The sequence below is a fragment of the Pogoniulus pusillus genome, chromosome 14 (genome assembly GCF_015220805.1).
Source record: "Pogoniulus pusillus isolate bPogPus1 chromosome 14, bPogPus1.pri, whole genome shotgun sequence".
Lineage (NCBI taxonomy): Eukaryota > Metazoa > Chordata > Aves > Piciformes > Lybiidae > Pogoniulus > Pogoniulus pusillus.
In genome coordinates, this window is record NC_087277.1 from 18,952,643 (window position 1) to 18,966,472 (window position 13,830).

The 13,830-nt window shown below is 42.6% G+C and overlaps 1 protein-coding gene across 14 annotated transcripts in view; it reads left to right on the forward strand.

The window, feature by feature from the left end:
* Window positions 1-13,830, forward strand: part of ADGRB1 (adhesion G protein-coupled receptor B1) — a 313,454-nt gene that overhangs the window by 271,361 nt on the left and 28,263 nt on the right. For 8 of the 14 annotated variants that reach the window (XM_064154394.1, XM_064154392.1, XM_064154395.1 and 5 more), the window contains 2 exons: window positions 811-896; window positions 6,946-7,044. In XM_064154394.1, the coding sequence (XP_064010464.1) occupies window positions 811-896; window positions 6,946-7,044 (185 nt within the window). The remainder of the gene's footprint in view (window positions 1-810; window positions 897-6,945; window positions 7,045-13,830) is intronic. The other 6 variants (XM_064154405.1, XM_064154397.1, XM_064154400.1 and 3 more) reach the window with 1 other exon arrangement.

Genomic DNA, 13,830 nt, shown 5'->3' on the forward strand with positions numbered 1-13,830 from the left:
TACTCACGTTCTTAGGTTGCTGAGGTTTGGATGAGGTTTCTAAAACAGATGCAGCTGGCAGCAGTGACCACAGTCAGACAGACTTGGTAAGGAGATCAGGATCACTTTGCAAAACTTCAGTATTTCCCTGCCAGTATTTGTACCTGGCTGACTTGGATGTATATGCTCTTATCCTAATAGAGCAGACAAAAGGGCTTCATGTGATTGTCCTGACCCTGGATTTATTTGGAGATGACTAGATGGCTAATCTATGTACTGTGCCATCCACAGTATCTCCCAAGACATTCCACCATAGTAGCTGGTGTTTCTACTTGCTCCAGTGCCCCTCAGCCTCGCAGATGGTTCTGCTTCAGTGAGCAACAACTGTGACAAGCCCATCTTCCTTTGGTAGCTTTATTTGCTTGGATTCCTCAAGAAGGCTCTTTCAAAGGCAGTCAGAGCCAAACTGCCACTTACATGGGCCACTTCCTATTTGCATCACCCTGAATAATTGTTCTCATGCCTGGAGTTTGCCTTGATAGACCTCAAGCATGCCTCAAGCTTCAAACAGCACTTTACAGTCTTGTCCTGGTTCATGGAGACTATTCTGATCTACTGCCAGCTGCATTCTTCTCTCCTAAACTCACTGATGCGTGGCCAGGGGAGGCAGGACAGGGTGGAAGGGGTGGTGGCCTGCAGAAGTGTGACTGTTCCACTTGACTTTGGGAAAAATGGAAAAGACTTAACTTGCCAAATGTGTTTTCATTCCTTCTGTGTTACCAAGTCTGACCCACGTTAGAACAAAACTGTATGTTGTTTCTCTTTCAACAGGTGAACATGGTTATTGGCATTCTGGTTTTTAACAAACTTGTATCCAAAGATGGAATAACAGATAAGAAACTGAAGGAACGGGCAGGGTATGCCTTATCAATACATCTAAGTAAAGAATGAAGCAAAAGTTTACCTTCTCCAGGTTGTGATCAATAACCAGGCAAGGAATGCAAAGAGTGATTGGAGATGCGAACAAAGAGAGCAAAGCCAGATTTAAATTAAAAACAGCTGGTTTAATCTCTCTGCCTTGTGAAGTGCATCAGAGACAAAAGACCCAAGAAGTGCCACTGTGTTACTAAGGAAAGGGTTAGAAGTTCATCTCTTTGTTAAAAAGGCTTCGATCCAAGCTTGATGTATCCTCTCAAGTGTTCAGGAGAGCAAAATGTCTCTTCTCACTAACTCCTGGAGACAGCAACTGGATCAGAGAGGGACTGAACATGGCATATGGCATGGGCCATGTAAGACAGAAGTCATGTCTAATGGTTGGCAGATGGCTGAAAGACAGCAAAGGTGTGTGCACTTTCAAGGAAAGGGTCTTTGGGGGTATATCAGTGAACAGATTAGTAGATGGATGAATGTGGAAAGAGAAAGACTGTAAGCAAAGATGCCACAAGAAAAAATTCTAGTGCTGCCTGAGGTTCTCTGGAGGTCTCTCAGTGAATAGATTAGTAGATGAGTGGATGTATAAAGAGGTTCTCTTCCACAGGAAAAAATTCTAATGTCACTTGAGATCGTTTGTCTTCTCCACAGCCGTCACTCTAAACTCCATCTGAAGTATAGAGTTTATGTTGTATAGGGTTTATGTTACCTGATTTCCTTCATAGTAAAAATGGAAGAGCTGACTCTACAGTGCTCAACAGCCTTCTCACCAGGGGTTGGATGAGGTGACAGCAGGGCTCTCTATTGGGTTACTTCCAAACTCTGTTGACAATGGCTATTTTGTCATTGGTTCCAGCAGGATGAGACCTCCTTTCATCTTCATTTCTGGAAAAGAACCTGTAGCCTGCTCAGACTTTGTCCCTGAGCTATGCCATGCTTCAAGCAAAGGACAGAAACAGCATGCTGACATTCTGACTCAAATCAAATGCACAGGTCAGCTTGACCTCTCTTGTTAGTACATAGTTTTCCACTGTCTTACTTTGCCATTGCAGTCAGAGAGACTATCTCCCCACCTGCTGCTAGGGAAGACAGGGTTGTGCATTCTCTCACTTGTCCCTTGATGACATTTGATTTATCACTGTGGACAACAACTGTGTTCCTGAAGGAAGAAGTTGTTTACAAAAAGACAAGGAGAACAGGGGGAGTTCTGGTGCCTCACCACCACGGCTACAGGCAGAGCCTAAAACCCTAGGAGACTGGTGGAGAGAATTCAGGGTTTGCTCCATTTGGGAAGATAGAGGGAGCATGGGGATATATCTCCCAGTTTGCTGCAGTTCTGGGCTTCACAGAGGGAAGCTGCTTTGTCCACTGCTGTGCTGCAAAAGCCTTAGGCTTTAAAATTAGGTCTCAAAGAGCAGAGGCTGAAAGTACAGATGAGGTTCGATACTCCTGCCATTCCACTATTGAGTAGTTTGTGGTAGAAGTGGTTTTTAATGGAGTGTTGGCAAAAAAAGCTGAGGGTAGAAGCAAGCTGAAATCATAGACACATACAATTGTATCAGCTTGCACCAGGGGAGGTTTAGACTTGCAATTAGGAAAAAAATCTTCACCAAAAAGGGTCATCAGGCATAGGCTGCCCCCAGAAGTGGTGGAGTCACCATCCTTGGAAGTGTTTAAAAGGCACTTGGGTGACATGCTTAGGGATGTGGTCTAAAAGTTGTGTACATGGAGATGTTAGGTGTTGACATGGTTGAGCACTGTGATCCCTTAATGCAGCGGAGAGGGGAATCTTGGTGTGTGAGCGGTGATGTGGTCATGATAAATAAGAGGAGCTTAAGCACATTTGGATGGTCAGAGGTATCAGCTGAACAGGTATGTGTAGTGACCTTGTTTTGTTGCTTAAAGCAGCTGCTAAGGAGTGAGTGCTTTATTCTGTGTGGTGCCTTCTTTACAAAGAGAAGAACTGGAGAAAACACCCGACCTGCAGGCAGAGCCTGTAGCAAGATAATTGCACTTGAAAGTCAGCGCTGAAATAAATGGCTTATTGGATTAGCAGAGCAGCGAGTGACTGTCCCCTCAGTCTCTCCTTCTCTAATCTAAACCACATACAAAATGACCTTATTTAACACAGAGAGGCTGGTTATTGATCACGCTGTAGTCCTACTTGGAAAACAAAACCTACAATGCAAAAAAGAAACAAAAAGAAAAAGGTTTTTTTCTGATGTTCTTTATTTTTTCTTTCTTTTCTCTTCCCCCCCCCCCCCCCCCCCTTTTGTGTCCGTGTGTGTGTGTGCAGCACTTTTAAGCCTTCTCTGTGCTCAATGATTTTGTTCCCCTGTCGAAGTGCACCCACTGTGAGTGTGGAAGCACTTTGGAGAGCTCTGGTGCCCCTTCCCTTTAGCTAGCCGCTTCTGGCCTGGGTTTGGGAACTGTGTTGGAAGGTAGTTCTGAAGATAATTAGAATGAGTAATGGCCTTGGAGATGTTTGGATCTGAGGAGATGGTATAAAGAAACATTGTGTTTCCTTTAGCAGAGGCAAGAAGTATGGTTCAGTGCTGAATAAGAACAAACAAACCAAAACCAAAGTGAAAAGAGCAAAATGAGGAACTTGCTGAACACTAAGAGGAGCCCAGCACACATACAGCAGATTGGTTGGCACAAATAGAATCAATGCATCATAGAATCATAAACTGATAGAATCATAGAATGGTAGGGGCCAGAAGGGACCTCCAAAGATTAGTCCAACCCCTCTGCTAATGCCTAGAACAGGTTGCACAGGAAGGTGTTTGTGTGAGCTTTGAATCTTCTCAGAGAAGGAGTCTCCACAACCTCTCTGGTCAGCCTGCTCCATTGCTCCATCACCCTCAAAGGAAAGAGGTTTCTCCTTAACCTCAAGTGAAACCTCCTGTGTTATTGTTCGGGCGTGTTGCTCCTTGTCCTCTCACTGGCAACCACTGAGAAGAGCCCAGCCCCATCCTCACGACCTCCACTCTGTAGATATTTATATTGCATCAGCGCTAACTGTTCCTATAAAATAATACCTGAGACCTGATGTGTTTTGCCCTATACTTAGCAGAAGAAGTTGCTTTAATTAAGGCTGTCATATCTGTCAGGAAACATTGACTTTCTAATGGCAATGACTTTATAGCTCTGTCACAAAAGCAGGGTGTAGAGAGTTGGATATGATTACCTGGAGAGATGGAGAAACACACACAACCACTCCAATCTGTGGCATAAAACCATGGGACATTGCTGCAGACCTTGGTTCCTTGGAGTGACTGTCTGAGAACCGGTGATCACTCTGTGCTCCATGCTGGTTAGCTGCACCAAGAGTCTTTGAGCTCTATTGGCTTGTTTAAATGAATGTTTTCATGTCAGATGCAGGAGCCTTTAAAATGAATTTTAAATTTATTCAGCCAGCTTTTATTCCAAGAGTATTTGTGTGCTCACACAGCCAGGGAAGAAGAATGAGACTATAGGGTATATTCACAAAGGCTAATTTTAGCCTGCTGAGTTTCCTCTCCCTAGGCTTCCTCCGTAACTACTGGAGCCTTGTTTAGTTCTTCCAACTTGCCCCTTAGAGGACCTTTACTTCTTTTATCTCTCTGTTGATTTTAAAGAGGATTTGAGAAAGTTTACCCCACACCTTGTGTGAAATACTCTCTGTCCAGGCAGGGTGTAACAGACCTGAATTGTCCAAGCACAGAGAATAACATAACTGGAAAGATACTAATGATATTAAAATAGGAATGGATTTGGATTTGCCTTTCTCTGGGGATGTTTGGAAGCAGTGCTCCTGCTCTTTGGGCTGTACATGGTGTTCAATAAAAGGTAGCAAAGCCCAGGCTCCAGTGAACACACCAGATGACTCTGTGAGCTGTTTGTGGCTATTCAGGAAGCAGAATAAAAACCTGAACAAACCACCAACTAAATTAAATGAATGCATTATTCACTGTGATTGTTTCATTAGCTACCCTTTCATAGGCACAGGCACCAATATAAACCTGCTAGGGAAATGCGATATATTAACAACTTCATACCCCCTGCAAGAACAAATTAGAATATAAATGTATCCTCATCTGTGCCTACTGCTTACAACCTTCTGCAAAAATACACCCAACAGCAGTTAGAGTTGTGTGTTATGATGGTCTTTTGGCCAGTTCTTTGTGATTCAATGTCATTCATGTTTTTTTCTGGTATAGTTTTCCATCAAACTCCTCAAATCAATCTGCTTTCTTTTTGCTGCCTATTTCTGCCTCTCTCTGTCTCTCTGCTTACCTGTTCTTTGTGGCTAATGGATCTGGGGATAAGCTGTCTTTTTTTTATTATTATATGTATTATTTTAAGGGTCATGCAATTAATGCCTCTCAGGACCCACTTAACCTTTGGTTCAGCCATTGTCCTCACTGGATTTACACCATCACAGAATTATAGACCGCTCTGGGTTGGAAGAGACCTTAAAGATCATTCAGTTCCAACCCCCCTGCCATGGACAGGGACACCTTCCACTAGCCCAGGTTGCTCAAAGCCCCATCCAACCTGGCCTTGAAGATCCTTGAAGATCTCATCCCTCCTGGAAGACACATATTTGTTGACACAAGAGCTAATTTTCTCTGTGTCTGAAGGCTGAAACTTTCTATGCATTACCTTAACCATTATTCTGGAGGGGAGTAATGGCTTGGGTCACTGTAGCTAATTAGCAGACTAAGCAGCAGCCACTTGATGTTGGGCCACTGGGGCCACTGATAATGTTGTGTTGGTGTTGTGAGACTGAACACGAATCTATAAAAGTTAAGAAGTGATCTGTCCATCTTCCTAATCTCTCTCCCAGGCAGAGTAGGGCTGCAAAACCTGGTGCCTGAAAACATCACCCCTCACCGGCTGCACTGCCATCACCTGAGAATGACAGATCTATGGGCATTTGGCAGCGATGTTCCTGCCTTCTCTGACAGCAGGCCCTGCATCTGGAGACTGTTTTGCAGACTCTGGCTCATGTGGCAGACTCTGGCCATCTGATGTGGCTGTCTGTCTGTACAAGTCAGGCTGCACACAACTAGTAAATTCTGAGAAGAAAGGACCAAGGCCAAGCTAATGTGTCTACTGGGCTCCTGACTAAGAGCTGGCTTGTCAGCTAGGTGGGTTCACACACATCAGCTTCTAAAACTCATGAGGACATGGCCATTGGCAGACCCCTGCAGCCCCTTATACCAGCAGCACACTATGGCATGATTGTGTCGTTGATCCCATCTAGAAAAAAGTGGAAGCAACTAATGTTAATAAGTCTGAGGGTTCATCCCCAAAGTGTTCTCAGCTCCAAAGCAAGATCTGAAAGGAGAAATGTCTCAGATGTAGTCAGCCAGTCCAACTCCCTTCAGGGCAGGTTGATAGTCTTGCAAAACACACAAGCTCATGCTTCACTTCCAGGACATAATCGGTTCCATTTGCATGTCCTTCCTCACAGATTAAGCGATCAAAGAGCAGCCTATCTCCTGGTATTGTCAGCTGTTATGTGGCTATCCCTACCGAGGCCCGGATTAGCACTCGAGGGCTTTCTTTAGGAAAGGAGATAAGCAGACACAGTCTCCACAGCCCTACTTCTTGCCTTCTACTGTCTAACCCTGCCACCTTTTTTGTTTTGGAGCAAAAAGGCCAGAAGGGAAAAGAGCAATTGATGAAAAACAAACCAAAAGAAGGAAGTGGAGACGGGGAGAGCAGCACTGGTTTCTCTTCCATGGGTGCCAGAGAGAAAGACTCTGAATCTGGCAAAGCCATCACCAACACCGTTCCACCCTCTCCAGCGGCACCAACACGTCTCTGACTTGTGCATTATTCCCATTTTCCTGCATCTGGAGTGGTACAGATGAGAGAGTTTTATTCCTGCCTGTCTTTCATTTCTCTTTTCAAATTGGGTATGGTTGGTTTGTTCCCTTTCTTCGTTCTTCCGTTCTTTTTGGCTTCTCTTTCCCTTTCCTTTCTACGTTTGTGTTCATAAGCAAAGTGTTTTGTTTTGTTTCAGTCTTTTGGTTTTAATTGCAGTCAGATGGCAGTGCCCCTTTACGGCATGACGCTCAAATGTTCCAAGTGTGGAGTAGTTTCTTCTGCTGAAGTTTCGGCCACAGCCACCAGTAACGCCATGTTAGTTCCTCTAATTTCAACTTCTTTTCTTTCTTTCCACTTTCCTTTTTTTTTTTCTGTTGGTTTTTGTTTTGATTTTCGGTTTATTTTGTTCCCTCTTTCATTTCCCTGCACTCACCAACCCGTGTTTGTTTTCTCTCCCCATGTCCCTGCCCACTTCCCCACATTCCCAGCTCTCCCTGACCTCATTCTGTGGGCCATGAGTAGCACAGGGCTCCTGCAACATCCTTGGAGCAAAAGCTGATGGGCTGTATCCTGGCAAACACTGTATGACTTGCCTAGATTTCAGCAAGTGAACAGCTCATGGAAGACTTTATTTTTTGGAAGCTGGGAAGAGGTTTAGTGCTCCCATTTAATTTAGTTCTTGGAGCTACAGATTTGAAAATAGTTTCCTATTAACTTAGATGGTAGACAGGGGTTTCAAACTCTAGCTTTGTCAAATACCTGCTTAATTTTTTTACTCCAGAGGCTGGAGATTATTGAATATGGTTTAAGTGAGTTGATGAATCACTTCTAAATGTTGCTTTGAGGTTTTTTTTCTCTTACAAAAAACAAAAGTTAAGTTTAATATCTCTTAGGGCTTCAGTTCTGATTTGGTAAGTGTTGACTGCTTCTTTTGGACCTCTAAAAACACTTGGATTTGATTCTCAAACTCTTAAAGAGTTTCATAGCTCTGAGTTAAAGAAGTCAAATGCTGTTAACTCTCTTCTTAGGTGCTGCTGGAGTTAGTAAAAATAAAAAATAATGAAAATGCCAGAGCTTTGTTCTGCTGCAGAAATTGTTGCTATTTATACAGCTGGGGACCTTTCCCCCCTCCCCCCAAAGGTTAAGGTAGGAGGGACAGTGATGAGGAAAGGTTTATCTTCTTGAAATGTTATTATCTACATCATTTCCAAGTTGATGCTCTACTTTGGTTTTGATGTCTAAAGTAATACATGTAAAATATGTGAAAAAAACAGTCTCAGATCTAGACATTTGCAGTTTGAGAGCTCCCACCTTGAATTAATCTAAACAAAACCAGGCAGCTGAGTGCCAAATCTCAGAAGGTAGAAATACAAAAGACAATCAAAACATGAGGTTTTCTTCTTTTTATTCCTTTTGAAAATCGATCCATTTACATGAAATCCAAAAAGCTTTAGGGAAGGGAAAACAAAAACCAAACAAACAAACAAAAAAAAAAAGGTGCATTTCTGCAAACCAGCAGTTGTTAGGAAAAGAGAATGTTCAATCACTTCTATTAAGAGCATCTATGGGATGCAAAACCTAAGCAAAATCTTGGCTTTTTTTCACTGCTGAAGTAATTTAGTTACCTTTAGCAAGAGTGTCCGGCTCAGATGGTGAGCTGGCATCGGCCCAGGCACGTGTCTGCAATGGTCCACCGCAAGTCTGGAATTAGCAGGTCACTGCATTTTGTGTGCCTGAAACTGCAGGGGAATGCTAAACCAGCAAAAGCTTTTACTATTAATAAATGAGGCTATTAAACAGAGGCAGCTTTCAGTACGTGGGAAAATTGTTTTAAAAATGCAACAGACTCAGATTCTCCTCTGATATTGTCTGACATTGGTCTGTCATAAATCACATATTCTGAGTCATCTTCACATCAGGAAAAAATATAATTAAACTCTGAGCCCCTACTTATCCTACTTTTCTAATTTAAGTGGATTGATAGAAACTGGAGGGCCCTTGTAAGAAGATAGATCTCTTGTTTCCCAGAGGACAGAATACCTAGGTGATAAATTCCAGTGCTAACTTTGTTGTTTGTCCTGAAGTGTCCCATGCCCTTGTCCTTGCAAAGGGACTACTGAATAATACACAAATTAGTTCACTCAGCCCTCTTCAACCCTTGTCATCCATTTCATTCTGCAGCTGAACTGTTCCTGCTTTTCTTCTTCCAAATCCATCTGAAATGAGGTTATCAATAGGCAAAGCCCTGATTATGTTTCTTACCATTGCCACCATTCTACTGGCCTTCATCCCAGATCTTGGATCAGCTTTGCCATTCAGTTTGGACTTCTTGTAATCTAAATCAGATGCCATGAGGATTACTAGGTCCTTTCTGACCTGGAATTAGCCATAGTTGTTTGGTAGAGAGCACATGGAGAATGTTCCTGCCTTCTGAGGTTGCATATTCCCTCTCCAGCTTATGTCCTGTAGGTTTTAGAAGTTAGTTTCTGGCATAGCTTGGCATGAAAGGATAGATCCTTTTGTCCATTTTCCTGACTTTCGGAAATCAGAGAACTTTAGAGGAAGTTTACTTGTGTCTAAGAGAGAAAGGTCAGAGAAAGGGGATGTATGCCTGAAGGAAAACATGGTAAACCTAACAGAGAGCAGGCAGTAAACATGCACTGGAAATTATGCAGTTTCCTGACTGTCCTGAGTTAACACAGCCCACTCTCACAAGCACCCCTTTCTCCCCACACAGACAGGAGAGAAAGTAACACACAAGGAAGGAAGGAAGGAAGGAAGGAAGGAAGGAAGGAAGGAAGGAAGGAAGGAAGGAAGGCATCACAAATAGACTCCCAGGTTTTGACCATAAGGAAGAGACTGGCCTTGGAACAGTATATTTTTTTCTTATAGGCAAACCACCCAAGAGTTAGTGTTAGGGAGTCCTCATGATGCTTCATGTTCATCTCTCTCACATCATCAGAAGATCACGTCTCAAATATCCCATCTAAAGAATTTGCCCTTTTTCTTGGTTGGCTTGAAGTCTTTTCAGGAAGACTTAGTTGTCAAATCTGTGCATTTCTAGTGCAACTTAACATTCCCATGCATGGATGCTTTTATGAAGGAGACCATTCCTCAAGAAAGAGCTGTGCCCATAATTCAAGGAATTTGGAATTTTCTCCTTACCTGAGGTTAACACTTGGGTCCCATGGATTCTTGAATGGACTGTTAAAGAATAATTCTTAGAGGTAAACAATTCTGAGGGGTAAACAATTAAGCAGGCTGCCCATAGCTACTTTATTAGCTACCTGTCTCATTTAGAGTCATTTGATTTCCTGTTGCTCTAGTTGTATGGTTTAGATTGCAGCAACTGACAGAGGAATCATCTTTTGGAGAAAATGGAAGTAATATCTTGTGTTTCCTCTGCATGCATGGAAAGAGGCTCCAAAGCTCCTCATCTTTTCTAGTTATAGATTTCCTATCTTGGTTGCATAGGCATTGAGTAAAAGGGATTTTCTCTGAAACTGTCCCTAGAATTGGGGCAACATGCTTGCTTTTAGGTGAAATACAAGTTAGAGAAGAGATGAAATATGAATGAAGCAAGTCCTTGTACTGTGGTTTTCCTGTAGCAGAACTGCTGTGATGCAGGAACAACTCATCAGAATAATGGAGCAGCATAAGATCATTGAATGGCATGAGTTGGAAGGAACCTTTTAAGGCCATCCAGCCTCCCTGCAGTGAGCAAGGACATCTTCAGCTGGATCAGGTTGCTCAGAGTCTCACATGCCACTCAGCAGCATGTAAGAAGCCTTCCATTGTCTCATGTATTGAGTCTTCCTACCTTCTCCCTTTTTAAAGCTTCTCTCCAGTAGCTGCTTTACTGAATTACAGTTATTTTTTGTTTGGCTGCTTCTCTATCATAGTACACTGGCAGCCCTATCAGTTTTGAGTAGTTAGAGGAATTGATCACCAACCTCTTACCAACCTCTTCATAATGGCTTTTTACATCTTTGTTGGCATGTGCTGTGTGTCCCCCTGCATTTGCCTTTTGTTAGGGTGCAGACCCCTTCATCATTCTTTGTGTAGATCTTTCTTTCCATTAATATCACAGAATCACAGAATTTCTCAGACTGGACATGACCTTCAAGATCATCGAATCCAATCATTAGTTTCACACTGGCAAGTCCTTAACTAACCAAATCCCTCAGCACAACGTCTACTCACTAGGAATCGCTATAGTTGGAAAGGACCACCAGGTATCCTTTAAGTATCGTGAGTTTCTTATGCTTCTTCTGCAAAGATGAAGACTCTCAGGGTTGCCACCAAGCTAAAGAACAAAACCACAGATAGTTTTTGACATTTTGACCCAAGTCCAGCATCTGCTTGTGCCAGAGCTGGGTTTGCTATGAAGTTTCATAAGACTAAGTCGCTGCCATTCTAGATGAAGCCATGAATGAATCTTGTGGCTATGTTGTTACATGCCGTTGTAATTACATTTGGTTGCTCTGTGCTGGGCATTGTCATATCCCAAAGTGAGGCTCTTCTTTTACAGTTCAGCAGTAGCACGGTGTGAGAGAGAGGAACAACGTGACACTGAAGCGTACTGCTGAGTAACAGTGTCGTACCACGGTCCTTACACAGTACACTGGCATCATGCTGCCACAAAACAGTGTAATGATCTTCCCTTGCTGTTGCTCATCATGAGTGCTGTCATGTGTGGGACAGCTAAGAGAATCTGCCAGCTAATTCCTTTGTCTCAAACAATACAAATGCTGGATTCATTGATCATGGATAATCCATCGTGAAGAGTCATTAGGCAATCACAAGGTCATTACTAAGAAATCATCACTTCATTTCACATCACGTGGCACCATAACATGAAGTTTCTTAAGTCCTCTAAGTTATTCTGGAAGCTTTTTGGGATGCACACCGTACCTCCTGTAAAATGGAAAGATAGAAAGGTGGCAGAAAAATTGAGTTCTGCTATGAATTCAGCTCACAGCAGGTAGAATTAAAGGCAATGTCACAGGAAACCCACTTCTCTTCCTCTGAGCTTTCTTCTGAAATTCCAGTCTTGATAAGATTACTTTTCTTGTTAGATGGAACTACTTTGGAATTTAATATTTCAAAAGCTAGGTAGAGCCCTGAAAGTGAAATTGGAGCAAGTTACATACCTATGACCTGTTGCCATCTGCTGCCTGAAGAATAAAGATTATGCATTAAGTGTCAAGCAGTATTTCCATAATGTTTGCAAGGAATGAATATTGTTGAGAAGGCATCTACAGGGTGAATCACAAAGTGAGCAGAAAGGGCATACTCTTAGCTGGTGTAAGTCAACACAACTTAGTTGGGAAAATCCTCCTATACTCCAGGTGAATGTGTGGCCTTATGCTCTTTCCATCATCAGAGCAGGAAGGGCAGGATGAGGTTTTCATCATCTGGTTCAAAGTGCAGAGATTTAAGTGGTGATTTAAGGTTGCCTATGTTGGGTGAAATAGTCCAGCAGGATGTATCAGTCCAGACTGAGGGATGATATAATTAAGGGCAGCCCTGTGGAGAAGGACTTGGGGGTGCTGGTAGATGAAAATCTAGATGTGAGCCAACAATATGGTGTCACATGCCAGAACCAGCCTTCTTCTAGGCTATGTCAAAAGCAGTGTAGTCAGAGGGTCAAGGGGATTGATTCTCCCCATATACTCCACTCTGATGAGATTTCACCTGCAGTGCAGTGTCCAGCTCTGAAGTTGTCAGCACAGAAAAAATATAGACCTGTTGCAGCAGGTACAGAGGAGAGCCATGAAAATGATCAGTCTCTCCTACAAGGATTGAAATTTAACCTCTGGCTAAAAAGAAATATAGTTTGCCTCCTCAGCAGCATCTCTTACAGCCCCAAATCCATACCTGAGATCTTGGATCCAGGTTAAAATCAGTGTCAGTTGGGTGCTGCACTTCTTTTCAACAATAGCAATCCCACTCAAAATTAGATGGCTGGTTCAGACCCATACTTAAAGCATCAGAACCTATGTGATATGGTTGCTATCTTTCTTGCTTGTGTGTTGGTGTTAGCAACTTTCACGTATCTGTCTTTTAAGAGTATATGGGACAGCAAATAACTCCAGGAAGCAGAATTGTCTACTACAGAGCTTTTTTAGCAATCTGTGTTGACTTTGGTGGTTTCCAGCAACCACAATTACAAGTTGCATCTACCAAGCCATGTGTTGGCTGATACTGGCATGGAAGACACCTCTGGAGTGGTATGTTATGGAGCAAGCCCTATCTTTCCATTTGGCTTTTCTGCCTCTCTGATTATTTTTTCCCTCTACATGTAAGGCTTAACCAGTTTAATTATTGCAATGATAGCAAAGAGAGATGTAAGGATAATGAGGGAGATTTAAGGGTACGACAGAGAAGTGGAGTAAGTTTTCTGTTCAGAAGTTTGTTTGGCTGAGGGCTGCTTGGTCACTGCTTTTTACATTTCTTTCTTGAAATAATCCTTTGAAATTCTGGTTCATATTGTCTGCAAAAGAACATTCAGTTTGTTATCCCATATAGAATTACAGAGTGTCAGATTATGTCATGGCCTTTACCTTACATGGAGGTCTGATAATGCTTGATTTAATCTGAAAAAAAACCCAATAAAATATATCCCATTTATATGCTCCCCTAGGTAAATTACATTGCTTAACAACACCACTAAGGAACACATCTAACTCTGGACAAGTAGCAATATTTGGAATCAGAGTATCATTATGACTGTAGAAATAACCTGTCACTGCAGGACGTGATCCTAACAGCAGAAGTGATGTAACAAGACTTGAAAAACTCTTAGCTGAAGCCAGGGTATTTCATCCTGATCTCCATCCCTCTGTCCTTTGCCCAGATAAAGCTCTCACTAATGTCTGTGAGAGCAGTACCTGGCTAACCAGTGAGTAGACATTATTAAAATCTTGATCATGTATCAGAAAGTGGTAAGCAAGTCCCATGTAAGTACTGTCAAACGTCTGTCATGGTATCTGTCCTGTAATTTATTGTGCTGCCTGCTTTTGTTTGTTAGTATTAAGGCTGAGGTTTTCCACATAAAGAAGTCTTGAAGCTCAACTTACTATTCAGCCCATGCCTAGG